The sequence below is a fragment of the Suillus bovinus genome (assembly GCF_016758785.1).
Source record: "Suillus bovinus strain UH-Sbo-P2 chromosome Unknown EDB93scaffold_7, whole genome shotgun sequence".
NCBI classification, from domain to species: domain Eukaryota; kingdom Fungi; phylum Basidiomycota; class Agaricomycetes; order Boletales; family Suillaceae; genus Suillus; species Suillus bovinus.
The window spans coordinates 333,858-351,621 of NW_024542063.1; the positions used below are offsets into that span (position 1 = coordinate 333,858).

At 48.3% G+C, this 17,764-nt stretch overlaps 5 protein-coding genes across 5 annotated transcripts; 1 reads left to right on the plus strand and 4 right to left on the minus strand.

Moving 5' to 3' along the window:
• Positions 1 to 1,852: 1,852 nt before the first annotated feature.
• Positions 1,853 to 9,209, minus strand: EDB93DRAFT_1124131 (uncharacterized protein). The gene is made up of 11 exons (XM_041448659.1): positions 8,611 to 9,209; positions 8,068 to 8,547; positions 7,951 to 8,027; positions 7,770 to 7,899; positions 6,205 to 7,720; positions 4,838 to 6,146; positions 3,702 to 4,790; positions 3,552 to 3,652; positions 3,313 to 3,500; positions 2,496 to 3,263; positions 1,853 to 2,444 (listed from the first exon to the last, which is right to left on the minus strand). The coding sequence occupies exons 1-11, from the start codon at positions 9,180 to 9,182 to the stop codon at positions 2,030 to 2,032; spliced, it is 6,645 nt and encodes a 2,214-aa protein (XP_041311426.1). The 5' UTR covers positions 9,183 to 9,209; the 3' UTR covers positions 1,853 to 2,029.
• Positions 9,210 to 9,374: 165 nt separating this feature from the next.
• EDB93DRAFT_1124133 (uncharacterized protein) lies at positions 9,375 to 11,016 on the minus strand. The gene is made up of 6 exons (XM_041448660.1): positions 10,222 to 11,016; positions 10,088 to 10,166; positions 9,925 to 10,022; positions 9,850 to 9,874; positions 9,570 to 9,792; positions 9,375 to 9,512 (listed from the first exon to the last, which is right to left on the minus strand). The coding sequence occupies exons 1-6, from the start codon at positions 10,708 to 10,710 to the stop codon at positions 9,488 to 9,490; spliced, it is 939 nt and encodes a 312-aa protein (XP_041311427.1). The 5' UTR covers positions 10,711 to 11,016; the 3' UTR covers positions 9,375 to 9,487.
• Positions 11,017 to 11,047: 31 nt separating this feature from the next.
• On the minus strand, positions 11,048 to 13,391 carry EDB93DRAFT_1124146 (DWNN domain-containing protein). Its single transcript, XM_041448661.1, has 9 exons — positions 13,314 to 13,391; positions 13,052 to 13,255; positions 12,757 to 13,001; positions 12,581 to 12,693; positions 12,352 to 12,482; positions 12,112 to 12,295; positions 11,713 to 12,061; positions 11,357 to 11,660; positions 11,048 to 11,328 (listed from the first exon to the last, which is right to left on the minus strand). The coding sequence occupies exons 2-9, from the start codon at positions 13,221 to 13,223 to the stop codon at positions 11,159 to 11,161; spliced, it is 1,668 nt and encodes a 555-aa protein (XP_041311428.1). The 5' UTR covers positions 13,224 to 13,255; positions 13,314 to 13,391; the 3' UTR covers positions 11,048 to 11,158.
• Positions 13,392 to 13,479: 88 nt separating this feature from the next.
• Positions 13,480 to 15,697, plus strand: EDB93DRAFT_1124149 (ergosterol biosynthesis ERG4/ERG24). Its single transcript, XM_041448662.1, has 10 exons — positions 13,480 to 13,625; positions 13,679 to 13,847; positions 13,898 to 14,395; positions 14,447 to 14,493; positions 14,545 to 14,595; positions 14,643 to 14,688; positions 14,739 to 14,848; positions 14,902 to 15,033; positions 15,086 to 15,131; positions 15,187 to 15,697. The coding sequence occupies exons 1-10, from the start codon at positions 13,501 to 13,503 to the stop codon at positions 15,394 to 15,396; spliced, it is 1,434 nt and encodes a 477-aa protein (XP_041311429.1). The 5' UTR covers positions 13,480 to 13,500; the 3' UTR covers positions 15,397 to 15,697.
• Positions 15,574 to 16,801, minus strand: EDB93DRAFT_1200233 (kinase-like domain-containing protein; the record flags this gene model as incomplete). The annotated part of the gene is made up of 7 exons (XM_041450933.1): positions 16,668 to 16,801; positions 16,550 to 16,615; positions 16,301 to 16,483; positions 16,213 to 16,243; positions 16,123 to 16,160; positions 15,848 to 16,069; positions 15,574 to 15,794 (listed from the first exon to the last, which is right to left on the minus strand). Exons 1-7 carry the CDS (start codon positions 16,758 to 16,760, stop codon positions 15,576 to 15,578), a joined length of 852 nt encoding a protein of 283 aa, XP_041311430.1. The 5' UTR covers positions 16,761 to 16,801.
• Between the last annotated feature and the right edge of the window lie 963 nt (positions 16,802 to 17,764).

A 17,764-nucleotide genomic window follows, 5' to 3' on the forward strand; every position in this document is an offset into this window, starting at 1 on the left:
GCGAAAATGGAATTTACCTACAGGGTATTAAATGTCTGCCATGGGTCGAGCACAATTCCTTCATACTGTAGAACAAAAATCAGAACGAGAACCTTGGCTTTGAGAAGGCAAAGTTGATATTACAAATTTCAAATTTGCACCCATCTTCCTTTGCTACGGCAGTCTTAGCGCATGCGATGGATAGTTGTAATTTTTATAGTGTCATGGCCGTTTTGACTCCATCTTTCAGGTTTTGGCAGAAAAATTGCGTTCCGGCGTGCTGCATGATCTTCGTTAGAATTCTATTAGCTATCGACCATGTCTTCCATTTACTGCCGAATAGTACTTCTGAACGGTGTGATGTCAAAGCTGGTAAGAACATCAATATCACGCATTCAGAAGTAGTACTCTAGCGAAACGATACGATTCAGAAGTACTCTATCATTAGCAAATGACACTTGAACATGCATGACACAAATTCAACACATACCGAATGAATTCAACTGAGGCGTGCCAGATTATGCACCATGCAATTATGATCCCAAAGTACGAGTACACGAATGGTGCAATTCAACCATCAGTGACGAGATGGGTCGAGCCGGCGTGTTTCTTAGAAAGTATCAGCATGATTTTTAATGAGTTTGATGGTGGCTTTATACCGAAAAATTATTCCTCGACATTCTTAGGTCCCTCGCATAAATTTCGTGGATGTCGCATGACACCGTGCGTGGAGATGGCACAATCATATCAGGGGACAATAGTTTGAATTCCTCGATGTACAGAGGACCAGATTTCAGTTGACAGCGCAACCCATAGCGATGCGGGCACGATGGGCCTCAGGTGTAACTGAGCATCACCCTTCATATTCCGTTGAAACACTACGCTGCTGAACGTATTGCATTCTTCGATGCCCCAATTGAGGTTTTTCGTTCCTTGTCCGGTTTGTGTGGGTTTTCGGTGATGTAGCTTGTGATTGATAGGGTTAGTATGGCACATAAATTTGAACTCGAGATAGTCACGGTTTCCATCAGCTCTCAAGCAACGTTGTAAGGATATCGCGAGGTGATCATATGCAGCGAGATTGCACCATGAAGATGAGAACAAAGTAAGTAGCACTGCCACAAATTTTAGGTATTCTACGGCCCGTACCACCCGACCCACCATTCAACCATGTCACATCTACGTCAAGGCTTCGACATGTCCTGTGATGACAAACTTGAAGGGGCCATATGTGCTTTCTGCGAGGATAGCGTTCTCGGTGCATGAGCCAACAGTCTACAACAACCAGTTTGACGATCCGGCCCCAAGTTGGCCCCAACGATCTCAACCGCGTATCACAGATGTTCATTTCCGACAAGGCGGGGAAGAATTGCCATGAGCAAGACTTGAGGTTCGTCACTCCCAAGCATGATTCGATCCAGTGCCTATCGAATCTCCCCTACATCGCTCTCCCGTCAAGCTTTGGTTTTGCATTGAGGTCGAGATCAACGCGAAACCAAAGCTTGACGTTACATCTCCGAAGAAGGAACATGTTGAAACAGACCGATGTCTACGGATCTACGCTTCTAGAATATTCAACGACATCACGTTTCCAGTCTTGGGCCAACATTCCGAACTTGAAGGGGCCATATGTGCTTTCTGCGAGGATAGCGTTCTCGATGCATGATGGCTATATATGTTGACAAAACAAATGAATCTCTCCGCACACACTGTCACTGTTAATCGCAAACAATCCCCCTGTGACCTGCTTACACTACGACATTAATATTTAACGGATGACAAGGATTTGATCTGCAAAAAGCTGTTTTCAACCTCTGCACTGATTTGTTGGCTCATACAGCTATACACTGTACTTACTACTGTCAGCGCGAAAGTAGAACATAGTGAGCTCAGCCTTTGAGTCGCAAATTTACGTAGATTTATTGTACATAGTGACATTCCTGATATCGACGAGTCTGTATATTTGTGCTAAATAGTAAGTATGATCTATCCTATATGCCAGTACCGTAACCAAATTGCGTGGATATCATGTGCAACGTGTTTCCATGCTCTAGACTTTCACCTTGGCCCTCTCCTCGAATATCTCAACGTCGATCGTGTCCATCGTTATGAACCGGTAAATGTTGACATCCTTGATCTGCCCGTACCTCCTTAGTCGTCCAATTGCCTGGGTCTCGCAGGCATCATAAATCTCCTGGCTCTGAGCAAGGAGAGGGGAAAGAAAGATTCCGTGATTGGCGACTGTCAAGTTCGCACCGCTGGCGCTCTCGTCCATGACGTTCAACAGAAGCACACGTTCTTTGCTGTCGTTCTGGAACTGCTCCAAATTCTTGCTTTTCTGGGTTGCAGAGCCGTTGATTTCCAGGAACGCGATCTTGTGCATCTTCAATGCATGAGCGACTTTGGCCATGAGATCGGGGAACTGGACGAAGATGAGAACCCGGTCCTTTTTCGGGATTTGGTTCCTGAGGCCAGAGAGCATTAGTATGATCGCGAAAGCATAACGGGACACGTACTTGACGAGGTCCACGACCATCTCCAGTTTCTTGCCGTAATGCTTGCCGTGTCCATCACGGGCTTCATCGTCAACTCCCAGAGTTTCTCCCTTGACGATGTTAAGAGCACGAGCAGCAGCATTGCACTGACCCGAAGGATGGTAAACACATTCCTCTCGGTTAGCAGCCTCCTTGACACATGACATGCAGCCTGTGTGGCCGCATGAAGACAGGACGGCAACTTCGTCCATGGGTATCTCGCTGCGCTCGCATGCTGGACACGAGACGATAGGAGGCGTATCTCTTTGTTTCTGCAGGTCGCGCACAACAGTGAAGTAACGAAGTGACCGGACGCGTCCAACGAGTTCCTTCGTGAGCTTACGAATAATGTGCGTTTGCTCGCGATGTTCCCAGATAGCCTCCTTCGTTTTCTCTGCCAGGTTCATGTCGCCCTTGGCCTTGTTCTTCCAGTAGGTCGAAGATAAAACCGGGACTTCGGCCTTTGTGAGAAGATTCCGAATAATCTCCGTAGCTTCATGGTCTCCGACACCGCCTTCATCTCTGGAAACACGGGCGTATTCCTGAAACATGCTCTCTTCTGGGAGCTTGCCAATAGATTTCTCCTTCTTGACTGCCTTCTGGAGCTCCTTCAGCAATTCTTTCTTACAGTCCTCCAGCTGCTCGGTCCGCTCTTCGACGATAATCTCACAAGCTTTCATGGCATTCTCCTTGTCTTTGGTTTCAAGGTCGAAGTGAGAGCAGCGCTTCAAAAGGGCTTCCTCTGCGGTCCTGAAAGGAATGTCAAGCAGTATTTTTAACAGAACATATTCGTCCTTACTTGCTCTCGCCAAGTGCAATATTGAGGCGCTTCTCTCGGTCACTCTCCGACTTCCTCGTGCGTTTGGCAACCATGTCGATGGCGCGAAGATGATGTTCTAGTTCCAGGTAGATCGCTCGTTCCGCCGCAGGCAAAACAACTTTGACGATTTTGAATGCGCATGGTATCTCGTCAATTTCTGCGATATTCTAAGGGGCCAAATGAGCTCAATTACAAAGATCATGAGAAATGTATCCGACCTGCCGCACGAACATGTCAAGGAACAACTGGCCGAGACTGTGACGATGCGCATGCCACTCCTGCGTGTGTACCTCGCGGAATGAATGGAACTCCTCAACCTCTGCGATAATGATCAGCACATCCCGTTTGTCTGATAGTAAGAATCTTACTCGTCTGTTCGCGAATGCGTTTCTTGATCATCGCTGACTTTCCTTCACCACTATCATCAATACCTAGATGAATGTTCAGATGTGCAGCAATAGTCTTCACAGAGCCGAAATCGTGAATTGGTGGGGTACCAGATAAAACCCAACGGCGATCGCCAGTCAACTTAGTGACCATCGAGTGTACCTTTCCGCTCAGGTAGGTATACTCGTCGACGACAATTCGTGAGAAATGGAATAATTCCAAGGGTGGAGCGCGAGCTTGTGTCCAGTCTTTCTTGACTGCGGCGGTTTCGAGTTTCCATGGGTCACCATCTTCTCGCCGCTTCTGCTTTTTGACAGGTTTGTCGTCAGAAGCTGTGGTCTTGCGCTTTTTGGAGGTTTTAGAAGACACAGGAGATGAAGGTGGGTCATCGACGTCCATACTGTCGGTATCTTCGCCAGAGCTCTTCGTTGCCTTCTTCGATGCCTTCTTCTTCGGGGCTGCCTTGAGACCATATTGCCTACCCTTACCCTTGCCGCCTTTCTTCCCAATACCATCATCCACATCGCTCATCTCTGCCTCAGACGAAGCTCCGACCGAGTGTCCATCGTCAGATGACGACGTTGGCGGGGGTGATGGTTTTAGTGACGGCTTGATGGGACGTCGTTTGGTTTTCGACGACTGTTTGATGGAAACATCATCAGCCTCGTCTGAAATGTCTTCGGCAGATTCATCATCCGCATGATCATCATGGGGACCTTCATCTTCATAATCACTGCCTTCAACACCTCCTGCCTCGTCATCTGAATCGACCACTATGATTTTCTTGGAAGCCTTGCGTTGGAGTCGCTTTCGTGGGCGTGGCGAGTCCGAGTTCTCGGCGTCCGAAGTCTCCGGGGCGACCATTTTTGTCTTCTTTCGAGGTACCGTGATGACAACTTCGCAGATTTTACCAGACGAGGTGGGTTTGGCAGGGACAACCTCTCTCTCCGATGAAGAATCGTCGTTCTCAACCTTGACCCGAGAAGGCTTCTGCTTGCTTACAGCTTCTTGATAGGCCTTCCCCTTGAGACGCTTTGGTGCAACAAACAGTTGCGCTTCCAACTCTTCCTCTATTGCAGGCAGTCAGTTACGTTAAGCACAAATGTATCAAACATACCGCGTTTTCGAGCATCTCGGATGTTTGCCATGACACTCGTAGAACCCTCAGTTTTCAGTCGTTCGACTTGATTCTGTAGGGCTTGCAGCGTGATGTCAATGCGTACGTTGAAGTAACGTCCATCTTGAGTAGGTAGGGAGCCTCCGGCAGCGAAGGCTTCCAAGTTGGCAAGATATACTGAGCTCTGGAATAGATTGGAGGCGACGATGACTAGGTCAGCATCCTGAATATCTTCAATCGTGAGATTGTTGATCTGTGCGGCCGTGGAAATCTCCACAATGTTCTTGAATCGGTTGCGCGCGAATTTCTGTGCTTCTGAACGCCATTGTCTTGTGAGATGAGGAGGAACGATGACCAATGTAGCTTGGACAGGAATCTTGCCAGTGATATCGCCTTTCTCATTGAACTCCTTCTTTACGCTCTTCGCTGTACAGTCGATAAGCCCCAGAGTAATTGCGGTCTTCCCATAACCGACTTGGTCTGCCAAAACACCACCTCGAATGTGCACAGGCCGCTGTGCCCGACCTTCTGCTCGCCACCCCAGAGGCTCCAAGATAGCTTCCGATATCTCTTCCTCGATGAAAGGATCGGAGTTTTCGGTTTCCCTAGCAATCATCCACGTGAGGGAACGGAGCTGTTCAGGACGCAAAGGAAGTTTGTCCGCATCAAAGTTTGGAGGCTGCGAATGCTCTGAATCGGACTTATTACTGAGGAGTCTGAAAGGAGGGTTGTGGATCTTGACGGAAGAAGCGAAATCAGTGTCCAATCGCCAGCTTAGCACCGGTCGCTCAGAACGGTTCACGGTAGGAAGTCGTGATAGAGCCCTGTGTAAGATAGAAGCGATGTTGAGCCCCACTTTCACTGTGCCGACTTGATTATCCATCTTTAACTGCGTGACGAAAGGACTCGGACGAAGCTTGAGGTCCCTCTCATATTGTCCGGCCTCCTGGCTATCTTCAATAGCAGCTGCTTTCTTGCCATTCTTGGTCCACTTGACAGTGGGAGGGATGGGGGCACAACGTTGGCAATGGAATAAGTCATCTGGGACTTTGACGGTCTGCCAATGACCGAAGTTATCATCCACATGACGTATACGCTCCAGCAGCCAAGCCAAGGCTTTGAAAGTTCCACGCTCGTGAACCTTGTCGACTTCTCTCCAATTGCCGCGAGGCCACTCTGGACCTGCATCCTCGAGAAGGGGCACAGTGCACGTTAGAAGGGCATTGGCGCTTCCGCATGCGTTAGTCGTAACGCTGGCTTCAAGGGTGCCTGTAGGTACAGCAAAAGACGCATTCCCAAGCTCAAGGGGCTATTTCAAGAGTGAGACAAAATTGGGAAGCAGGCAGGTTGTGTTGGCATTAACTCACTTGAACTTTGACCGACTCCGAGTTCATCCAGTGAAGAGGGACATGACATTTGACGCGCTGTTCGCCCTGGACATCCGACTGCCTCCATGAAGGGTCGAGCTTGCAGATTATGGGGCGGAACTCTCCGAAATCATATCGCCGCATGCTCGTCGTGAAGACGAATGGATCTTCCGCGGGACTGCCGCATCTTGTCGGATCCAGCATCATGAAAAGTGGCGGCAAAGAGGCATCAGCATCATCAATCAGCTTTTTGTGTAAAGCACCATTGGCTGTCCCACACTTGTCGAGGAGGACATACACTCCGGAAATATTACGATCAAAATAAGATATTTGAGATTCAGGGATGGCGATATGAAGCTGTGAGTGCACCTCCTTATCTTTGAACTCATCGTCTAGTAAGCCAAGACGAGCTTCCCAAGAAGGAACCGTGCCTCCACTCCCCTGGATAGTAATCGTGACCTCACGTGCAACAGGAAGAGCAAACTGCCAAGATCCCTGCAAAAGATCCTTTTCGCATCTGAATCTCGCGACGGGCATCTGGAGTAAGCGACGGATCTCTGCATTCGCAGGCTCATTGTCACTTGGCTTCGCGTAGAGGCGCCACTCGGTCTGTCTCGGCTCGAGGTATAACTCGAAAATAGCATGAGCTGATTGGTAGACAGCAGACCAAATCTCCTGGCGCTTAGGTTCGACAAAGCGGAGCTCCGAGTCAGTCGCCCTTAGCACAGCGGAGGACCAGCTGCTCCAGCGTTTTTCCGGAATTGTGACGCCTGAAGTTTCTCGAAGACTGTCAAGAAGCTTCTTATCGACACCAGTAAGGGAGATGCACATAGGTAGAGTGGACTTCAGCCCCCGCACGAATGTTGAAGGACTAAGACGTGGCAACTGCGTACCGTCAAGAGGCACGAAATTGTGCTCAGGACGGCCTGCACATCTCTTGCAAGATGATGAGCTGCAATCTACACAACGCAAGAGGTCGCGCGTCGTGATATCCTTGCGGCCCTCACATTGACAAAGACGAACACTCTTCTGTGCGTCCTCCAAAATACGGGCAATCGACCCCGTCTGCATGGCAGCCAGATCTAACGGTCTCTCCACAAGGTCCTCGTGTCCTTTGATGCGTTCTTGAAGACCAATGGTGGCAGAGAGGCTGAAGTCGACATCCATAGCATGGTCGTTATTGTTGTGACCGACATCCTTCTTCATCTCGTACGTCTCCGTGTCGTTACCGGCCTTGAGTAACTTCTGGCCAGCGACCAAAGCCGAGAGTATGCATGCACCAACAACAGTAGATGACATGGCATTCCCCGCAAGGTCAGCTAACTCGTCTTGACTTTCCCTCGTCAGAAGCAATTTATCAATAGGAAGCCCTTGCATGGCCAGTGCTTCAACACCGATCATGGGCCCACCGCGATTGGTGATGTATGGAATCATGGACGGGGTTAGACAAGGGCAGATGCCGGTCTTGCTCGATCCGGTGGAGCGATCGACATTTTGCGAAAGGTTCCACACGAGACTGTCAGTCAATTAGCCACTTGATGACACATACAAAATACGCTACGAACGTCTTGTATGATGGGTCAACACCATTTTTTGCAGATCGAAGCAGACTGATATCCATTAGGTCCCAGACTCGCTCTACCTGTCGTATTCCCCAATCTTGCCATGCAAAATCAGGGAGTCTGCAAGTGCCGCCTGTTATGACGTCAGCGAGGATAGAAACCACGAAACCCAATAAGTGCTTACCTTCTTCCCAACCCGTTAGCGGTCGTTTCTGCCCTAATTTCTCATCTAACCTAGCACGTGCGTGGCGCGACTCACACCTGGTCCAGTCAATGCGTCCAGTCCGAGATTCCGAGCCACCGCCTGTCTTGAATAAGTAATTGCCTTGCTTGATGAATGCGAGAATCGTCAGAAGGAAGAAGGAACGCGTCCAGTGTCGACGAAGCGGGTCGCTTCAGCTTGTTCATCACCAAGTCCTTCCATTTTCCAGGTATGCCTGACCCCCTCTTGTCGACAGCCAACAGATACTTCCGCATCCGGGTATGCGGGATATAGTACTGTTTCGTATCCACCTTGATGTGTTCTGCGCTGTACCCCTGCTTCTCGAAATACTCTTTCACTCTATCCCATGGCGCTGAACAAACATTTTCCAGGATGACTAATGGGGGTCGGTGATTTGTGACCCAGGACATCATGCCATGAAAAGTGCGACCAGATTCTCCTCCGCCATCGATCGTCTTCTTCTCATTATTGAGGTTAGAGTAGTCAACGCAGGATGTGCCTGCAACGAGGAGATCGGCATCTCCCGGAACAGTGGCCAATGCGCCATAGGCTGTCGTTCTATATAATAAATATATAGTTCGTTCATTAGATAAAATAAGGACAAGTAAAGAGACAACACACGCTTGAGGTTCGCCCAGTTCGCACACATCTCTAAACAGTAGCGGTGGTTTGAAATTACGCTCGATATATGCTTGCTTGAATGGCTCGATCTCACAAGAGAATACGTGCTCAAATTCAAAAGGGATTCCGTGCTGTTCAAGCATAACCTGGCCAATAAGATCGAGAGCAAGCAGAGGTGATTCTGTGCCAGAACACATCGTAGCTACGCGCAGTTTTCGACCTTTGATATGTTCAGCGACACCTTTGATTTCTGGAAGGCGAGACACCAGGTCACGGAACATGGCAGGAGTTTCGTAGATAGGTGGTAAAGTGGACGATTCAATTTTGCCGTCTGTCTTTGAAGATTGAGCAGGGATATCATCATCAGATGCTTCTTCCTCATCATCCTTGACTTTCTCCTTCTTAGCCCTCTTTCTAGGTGCTTTCTTTACAGCGGCCTGAGGTTTTGCATCATCATCATCATCAGATGTTTCCTCTGTGGCAACTTCATCGACGGATTCTTTAAGCTCCTTCTTCCCACCAAAGAAGGAAGTGATGGCCTTCTGCTTCGTACTGGCTTTGGCCTTGACCATGACTGAAAAATGTGATGGAGGAAAAAGAAAACGAACACGTTGATTCAATATGACAAACGCGTCGCGTCACGTTATTAGTATGAACGCGTGCCGTAACACTCGTGACATTGTGACAGACAAATGCTGTCCCCGGACCGAGGTCCGCGCCTGACAAAGACAATCTCACTTACTAATTATGAGAATCGGAGGTAGGTCCGCAGCAAAAATTACATAAATCAGATACAATACAACTTGACGATAAACAAAGAGTTATACGAGATTCCGACCAACACAGAGACTTTATATAGAACTACGGCACGAAGAAATCAGACGGCAGATAGTCTCCGTTGACTACAAAATTACCACATGGTCAGTGAAAAAAGACTGGATGCTTTAAGTTATACGCACCCATCTCCATTTCCAAGCAAATCCTCAAATCTGGACCGGAACTCCTCCACTCTTTTATTGAGCCCATTCTCACTGGTTCCTGACTCGTTACCGTGATCTAGCTGGAATGCTTTGCATTCTCGTAGAAATTGGTCAAGGTCTTTCACTCGGGTGATTGAAAGCTCTGGTTCATTTGAACCACGCATACGAGCGAGGTATGATGCGACTAGAGTAGCGAGCGCCCCTGAAATGAGTTAAACAGTCAGCTAGATAGGATACTATTATTATACGCGTCACTTGCCAAGTATGACGATCATGACAGAGGCCTGCGATGGTTCATCAGTTCAAGACATGACAAGTTCCTCAAGTTGCTCACCTGCTTTCCAATTGCGACTGCAGACAAACCAGTAGTCAGGCTAGCGAGAAGAACTTGCAGGCCAATGGCAATGTTTAGTGCATAGCTTGTCCACTTCGCTGAAGGCATAATTAGGCGGCAGAATATATTTCAACTCGAAAAGGCGATAAACGAAACAATGCACCTTTGGCTGCGTATTTGGCTTTCTCATGTTCAGCTGCTTGGACAGTTGGTTGTAGGCGCTCCCGGACAGTGCAGATGAGCTGGAAGATAAACATTTAGGGATGTGTCACATAGAGAAGAACGATTCAAGCTCGCCTGCGAGGTAGTCTTTGGAACCAAGTCACTTGGGAGACTGGGATACCTCTGCAAAGTCGCCCTCCGAGGGAGGAAATCTCTGCCCCTACTCGTTCCACGCGCGAGGTGATCGAATTCTCCTGAAGCGCTTTGAGCACCGCGCCTTGAGTACCTAGCAGGATACGGGCCATTTGTTTTCGACGACAAATGCCTTTCTGATGTTTGAGAAGCAGGGTCTGAAGTAGATCTTGTTGTCAGATTCAGAGGTGTAGGGTCCACCTGCGTTGAACTAGTGCCAGTGCCAGACTCTACGGCCTGTGTGTGCTCGACGTACGAGAGAGGTCTAGAGGGCACAGGTGTGATAGTAGACTCAGATGTAGGGGTCGCAACAAGTTGTCCATGCGCCAAAATAGCGGTCCCTGTCCTAGACCTTTCGGTAGTTTCGCGAGCTTGGGAACTGGAATCCGTCAGCGACACAGGGACAACAGAACTTTTGGTCGCTGAATCCATAGTACAATGTGCAAAATGGACCACTTAGATCTCGTAGTACTGAGAGGTAGAGCCGGGCGCTAGCACTGAACTCTGGCTCGCCCCCGGCACGATGTGAATTGGAATGCATTCAAGTTGTGCATGTAAGTCAAAGCGCCTCGGAAATTAGATTGATGGTGAATTGTCTGTCCGGTTTGTTTAATAATAGACAGTATGGTCACGAGCCTAGCGCAAGTCCAGTGTACTCGGAAATAGACAGGGTTCAATGCGAAACTTGCAGTCATACTCGAGTTGAAGTCGTGCTGGCCTCATCTTGATGGCGGTACCTATCGTAAAGGCAGCACCCAATTCGGAAATATCAGGGTAAAATAACTATATTTTGCCCGTGTATACATGCAAAGTGCGATATATATTAGCTATCTGTGTAGTCTACGAATGCAACCCTCCTCTCCATCCAGGAGACTTCGAATTACTCCCAATACCTTGGCATTTTGTGTTCACTTTCACCAGTGACATCTAAGAAATCTGAGGGACGATCCCGCTTCATGTTCCGGCGGCGATTGTTGACGGGCAACCGTTGATAAGCAGAGTCATGGCCAGCTGGTTGTTGGCTCGGGAACTGATTCGTCCACTGCTGACCTTGCATCCCGTAGGCCAAGGAATTGACATTTTGCTGCTGCTGCTGCTTGTTGTTGTTGTTGTTGTTGTTGCTGCTGCTGCTGAAGACTGGTCGCAACAGCAAGGGTCGCAGCGATGGCCTGAGCTTGTTGTAGTTGCATCTGGAGTTGCTGATACTTGATTTCTGTGGTCTGCCGCACTTGGTTTGGTAGGGATGGATTCTGAAGCATGATCGATATTTGAGAAATCTGAGCTTGAAGGGACGGGATGTTGTCAACAATCATTTGGGACATATCCATGCTAGGTTGCTGATCTGAGTAGAAGTCGTCGTTCATGGAGTTGTCCGCATCACCCTATCCGGAACATGTTCATTTTCTAACCACGACGTCTGAACAGTAAACATACCTGGCCGTTAGAAAAGAAATGTGCGGAACCCTCTTCACTTTCTTTTCTACTTTCTTCCATAACTTTATCGATATAGTCAGCGACCCTCGTTCGCATTGGCTTATCCATGACAACTTTGTCAAGTGAAGCTATCTTCTTGCTGCACTTGGGGCAGGTAAAATCGCGCTCAAGTAAATGTGTCTGGATACATTCCTCGCAATATGAAGTATCACAGCAAGGCGTCTTGACAGCGTCACGGAATAATCTGTTGTCTATAGGACAGGCAAGGGAAGCATCGGTAGGAGGGCGTTCTCGAACGTCGGCAGCAGTCAAACCCTTCGGACGGGATAATTGCTTCTGCCAAGAAGCTCTGCCGCCGAGTTAAAATGCATTATATCACAGAACGAACCAAAAACCTACAAGTCAGGCTGGGCAACGACATAACCACCTTCGGGTGTGACCATCACACCTTGGGTAATCTCGCCCTTATTTGGATTTTCAACGGCTTTCAGGAAACTTCGTGGAATACCAGTAGTCCTTTTGATTCGAGGCTTGTTGTCGAACTCACGATCGCTATTCGTAGGACAATCTTGTATCCAGTGACCTGCAAGAGGTTTACGTGTAAGACAATCTAAAGTCCACAATTGCACAGCGACCGACCTTTCTGCCCACATCGGTAACAAACATAACTAGGAGGCAACGGACGTTCTGGCTGGGGACGTTGATGAGTAAATGGTTTTCCACCACGACTAGTAGATGTCCCCCTGGGGTTGTTATATATAGGCACAGCGCTGTTTACACCCAATTAATGGGCACAAGAAAAAGCAAAATCACGTTCATGAGACTCGTTCTACTACTAAGACAAAAAGCGCAAAAACGCGATACCAACTGAGACATCTTTTCCTGGGTTTCCTCCCAGTTAGCAGTCTGGGCCTGGAACATAGCAGCCATCGCGGCTGCCTCATCGTCCTTTGTGACGGCATTTTTGGGAATAGAGGTTGGCTGCATTGGGCGTAAGACTCGCTCTCGAGCGAGGTGTATATGTTTCATATGACAACTACGTACGCCAGCGGATTTTGGTATAGGAGACGATTCCTCTTTTATGTCGAAGCGCTTCGACATCGCACCCTTGTGCCATAAAACACCACTTCCACCAGGTCTCTGGACAACATCAGAAGTAGGAGTGTGGGTACCACCGTTGGTACCACTAAGGTACATGGCTGCCTTGCCCTTTCCTGGGCGCGATGAAGGGAGACGCTTCACAATAATAGATGAAGAACGAGGAATGATCTGAGAATCGTCCTTATACTCTGAAATGCACATGAAGTCTCAGATGTGGTATAATGCATTTACAACGCACCTTGCTGCGCCGAAGCATCATAAACATACAGGTCGAAATCATTTGCCTTACCCAAGCTATTGGCCAATATGATTTCCTTTTTCAGGTCAAAAACAGAGATCCCGGTGCCATCAAAGGTCACCCGAGACTCATCCTTCTGGGATTTGAACTTGTAGAAAACTGAAGAAGCCATGAAGAGGCAAAGAATGGATTGTTGGACGGCTGCTACGATATACACGACAATGAAATCAGCGCAAAACTGACCAACACGTTGACTACAGACAGATGAAGCGGGTACACGTCGTCTGGTCTCGCCGGGTAGAAGATGATGAGCGTTTACACGAGAAACGTGGCTAACGGGAAAGGAGATCAAAAACAAAGTTTAAACGGAGATTAAAGTATATTCTAACTCCGTGAATTTCTGATCACTCTCGTTCCACTTTGAGACTAGCAAGGTCTACATTTTCAAAATGGTTCAGTCCTACGGTGGCACAGGGAACCAGTTGAGACACCGCAGTGTCGACGCGTCTGCAAAGCCACTAACAACCACCGATGAGGGCCGCAAAGTGGACCAATTGCTCGACGAGCATCACACGTAAGTTTTGCCTCAGTCGTGTGTATTTGCTGTTTCACATTCACGTCTGCTAGGTATGAATTTGGTGGACCTGCAGGAGTGACTGCAATGATGGTGGGCTTCCCCATGCTCATGTACTATCTCTGGATATGCTTGTGGTTTTATGACGGTAAACTTGTGTACCCTATATCATCTGAGGACATTGTTCCCTTCCTTGGGAGGATGTGGGAACATATTCGCAACGTATGTACTTGCAAGAGTTAGGGAATCTTCTTGACCTCAACTGGCTACAGGACGCAAGCCCCAATGCATACGCCTGGAAAGTCTATACTGGTCTCGTGGTCTATCAGCTCTTCCTTGCACTGGTTATGCCAGGGTACCAACAAGAAGGTCTTCCTGTGCCTTCTCTTGGGTACAAGACCCTCATGTATAACTGCAATGCGCTCTACTCTCTCTACGCAACTATGCTGACTGCTGCTGCTCTGCACTACTACCACATTTTCCGTCTCACCGAAATTATCGACAATTATGGCCACATCATGTCGGTCGCGATGATTTACGGTTTTGCTGTCTCTTTTGGTATGTATTTCATTACAGTTGCAGCCGGGAACGAGATCCGCATGTCTGGGAACTTCATCTATGACGTCTTCATGGGTGCTTGTTTGAATCCCCGTATCGGCTCAGTTGATTTGAAGATGTGGGCCGAGGTCCGGATTCCTTGGGTAATCGTCTTCTTTTTGGCTGTGTCCGGAGGCTGCCACCAGTATGAACATTATGGTTATGTCACCCCCGTGCGTCCCTTTCTTTGAGCTTCAGTCATGCAATAACCTACAAGCATGCAGAACATGGCATTCATGATTTTGGCAACATGGCTCTACCTTAATGCATGGTATGTCTCAACGTGAGAATTTGGAACTTGCGTGCCTGATCCCATTTTCAGCGCGAAGGGCGAAGAGTGCATCCCCCAAACGTGGGATATGTATCATGAGAAGTGGGTAGTAATCCTTACACTTGTTTATCCGATTGACATTTTCTCAGATGGGGCTTCATGGTCATCTTCTGGAACTTTGCCGGCGTTCCCTTCGTGCGCAACTCCTATCATGTTTCAACTTTGGCTGATCTCTGGCATTGTAGACTTACGTATACTCCGTGGTATACATGGCTTCGCACGATCCCTCTAATTATCAATTCTCTACACCTACATACGTCGTTCTTTTCACCACTCTACTGACAGCATACTACATGTACGACTCTACGATTTCGTTTTCCGTCATTGAGCTGACATTCTTCCTCGTAGTTGGGACACCTCGATGTCACAAAAGAGTCGCTTCAAAATGCAAACACAAGGCATCACAATTTTCCGCAATACATTCCCGCAGCTTCCAGGGGGAACCCTCAAGAACCCTGAGTTTATCCAAACGGCACATGGGCAAGTCTCTCGGCGATTCTCAACTCATCACTCTCTTACCCTGCAATTTCAGAAACCGCCTTCTTGTCAGTGGTTGGTGGAGATACTCTCGTAAACCTGTAGGCTAGATCCATGATTATGTGCTCGGTCTACTAACCTCGTTGCTTTTCTTAGAACTATGTTGCCGACTGGACCATGAGCTTCTGCTGGGGTGTTGTTATCGGAAGTGCGACCATCATTCCTTACTTCTATTCCGTTTTCTTCATCACAGTACTCATCCACCGCTGCGGGCGTGACTTTGAACGCTGCTCGATCAAGTATGGCAAAGATTGGGAGCGTTATTGTTCCATCGTCAAATACAAGTTCATACCCGGAATCTACTGATCTACCAAGCTTTCGCACATTTATACCCGTTTTTGCCATATAGGTTGCTTTCGTTGCATGTAACATACTTCGTAATCTAGCATCATGAATACCATGGACCTTCTTTCCAGGAGCCATGCTGCGAAGACTGACAACATTTATATGGTTTCCAAATTCAAATCAGATCACGCCACGTTCGACTAGGATGACACAGCCTGTCGTTCACATGCTATAAACCTGACGATTTCTGCAATCGACGGACGACTTGCACGAGGCAACCAGCATCGCTGTAAGAACTCCCAGTGCCCAGGCGCTATTTGCGATTCCTCTGGAGGTTCCGGTTTCATCCCCTTGACGACTCGTGCCAACACCGCATAATCTGTCTTCACATTGTAGTAGGGCACCTTGCAAGTCGATATCTAGAGCATGCGCAAATTAAACAATATATTTCGTTCAAAATTGAGCCACCAACCTGGAGCATGATACTGCCAAATGAGTATATGTCGCACTCGGGACTGAGCAAGACCTCCGAGTCGTCGTCCTCTGATACTTGATATAACTCTGCGTATGCCCATCGAACATTCCCTCGGATGGAGCTCGTCATATATGAGGTACCAAGGAACTCCATGATTATAGTGGACAGACCGAAATCAGTAAGGCATGCCCGACCGTTACCATAAATCAAGACATTTAACTGGAGAGTTGGCACGTCAATAATGTGATTCTTCTGTGTGTGGTGGTACACACCCCTGTCAGGTCCCCATGGACAACTGATTTGCTGTGGACTGAATCGACGTGAGTATTTGAGAAATGGAGTGAAGTGAACGACAAACTTACGGTATTGCAAACCAAGAGCAATGTCATTCAGCTGGTAAGTGCGAGAAGGTCAGTAAGTATCTGGGGATGCTAGATATGCGGGACTTGCAAGGGAGAACTTATCGTGAGATGACAACGAGCTTTGACTCTCAAGATAACCCGTGAGTGTTCCGTTTTTAGCCCATGGGCAGATCATTGCAGGGTAGGGTCCAAAGTCAGTCGCCACTCCCCAGAGTGGAAGAATGCTATCATGCTTGAGACGACCCCAAACTTTGAGTTCGCGACGCACTCTCTAAAGTCGATTCAACATACTAGTAAGATAAGATGACACGCGCGACGCCCTGGAAGAGCACATCACCTTACTTTTCTTCCGCATCGAGTCCTCATCGTCGGATTGGAAAGCACGAATAGTCTTCACTGCTACCTTGATCATCATCAGGATGATAACCATAGGAAGTGCGAAAAGCTGAACATACCTCAACAGTCCCATCGGGTTTCACTAAATCACACTTCCATATGTCTCCGAAGCCTCCCTGAGTTGTCGGATGGTGTGATCTTCCCCGGAGCATATGAGTAAGATCTTGTAGTGGATTTGACGGTGCTTGTGTCTGTTCTGTGGATCGTGTGTGATCCCGTGAAGTAGTATTAGGCTCGACGGTAGTACCGGTCTCTGTCCCGCCCTAAATCGTCAAAACCGTTAGGCAGGGAAATTAAGCAACAAAACGCATACTTACCACAACTTTGAGCGCCCTCTCCAGGCTCCATATGTAGATCTTTTTCTCTGTTCCATCACTGGCAATGTATTTTCCATCGAAGGAAATGGCAACAACGAAGACTTTGTCATCATGCCAGAGTGGATCTCCGACTGCCTGATTGGTCTTGAGATCCCAGATACGAATGGAGCAGTCAAATGATGCGCTAACAATATAACGTTCATTGGGAGTAAGACAGAGGGACCTGATGGTACGGGTGTGACCCCGAAAAATAACGAGTTCCTGTCCATCGATCGCCTGCCATTTTCGGAGGGTGTCATCACCTGACCCGGAGAATATATGTGCGCCGTCCTTGGACCAACACAAAGACCTCACCCAGTTGTCATGTCCCTTGATCTCCATAAGCAGCTTGCCGTCCTTTGACCACACCCGGATCACCGAATCCACGCCGCCACTGACAAATTTGCCGCCCTGTGGATCATATTTGACAGCCATAACCCATCGGTCTTAATGGGTGGTGCTATTTGTCGACCAGTATCCGCCGGGTTCCAGCGTCGTATGGTGCCGTCTATAGATCCACTCGCTATCTCCAGGGCATTGCAAGACCAATCAATGCACCTCACTAGAGCATCATGCCCCTTCCACGGATTCCCAATCATCCTGCCCTCCTTTATGTTCCACAACCGCAGTCTGCCATCCATACTTCCGCATACGATCATTGTTTCATCTGGGGAGACTGCCATCGAGCCTATCGCTCCCCCATCGCTATTTAAAGGTTTTCCTACTGGCTCTCCGTCTCTTTTCCACTGACGAATCGAACTATCCTCAGACGCGCTCATCATATTGCCACTGGTACCCAA

Bases quoted from the DNA above. Each gene is read 5' to 3' on its own strand.
- EDB93DRAFT_1124146 (XM_041448661.1), bottom strand. From the start codon at position 13,223: ATGGCTTCTTCAGTTTTCTACAAGTTCAAATCCCAGAAGGATGAGTCT. The intron at 12,062-12,111 runs GTAGGTTTTTGG...ACTCGGCGGCAG, and splicing joins GTCGTTGCCCAGCCTGACTT to AGCTTCTTGGCAGAAGCAAT. The intron at 11,329-11,356 runs GTCAATTCCTTG...ACGGGATGCAAG, and splicing joins AGCAGCAGCAGCAGCAAAAT to GTCAGCAGTGGACGAATCAG.
- EDB93DRAFT_1124149 (XM_041448662.1), top strand. From the start codon at position 13,501: ATGGTTCAGTCCTACGGTGGCACAGGGAACCAGTTGAGACACCGCAGT. The intron at 13,848-13,897 runs GTATGTACTTGC...AACTGGCTACAG, and splicing joins TGTGGGAACATATTCGCAAC to GACGCAAGCCCCAATGCATA. The intron at 14,689-14,738 runs GTGCGCAACTCC...CTGGCATTGTAG, and splicing joins ACTTTGCCGGCGTTCCCTTC to ACTTACGTATACTCCGTGGT.
- EDB93DRAFT_1124131 (XM_041448659.1), bottom strand. From the start codon at position 9,182: ATGGTCAAGGCCAAAGCCAGTACGAAGCAGAAGGCCATCACTTCCTTC. The intron at 7,721-7,769 runs GTTCGTAGCGTA...ATTGACTGACAG, and splicing joins GTTGACCCATCATACAAGAC to TCTCGTGTGGAACCTTTCGC. The intron at 2,445-2,495 runs GTACGTGTCCCG...CTCTGGCCTCAG, and splicing joins ATGGTCGTGGACCTCGTCAA to GAACCAAATCCCGAAAAAGG.
- EDB93DRAFT_1124133 (XM_041448660.1), bottom strand. From the start codon at position 10,710: ATGGATTCAGCGACCAAAAGTTCTGTTGTCCCTGTGTCGCTGACGGAT. The intron at 9,793-9,849 runs GCAAGTGACGCG...AACTCATTTCAG, and splicing joins TGTCATGATCGTCATACTTG to GGGCGCTCGCTACTCTAGTC. The intron at 9,513-9,569 runs GTGCGTATAACT...GTAATTTTGTAG, and splicing joins TTGCTTGGAAATGGAGATGG to TCAACGGAGACTATCTGCCG.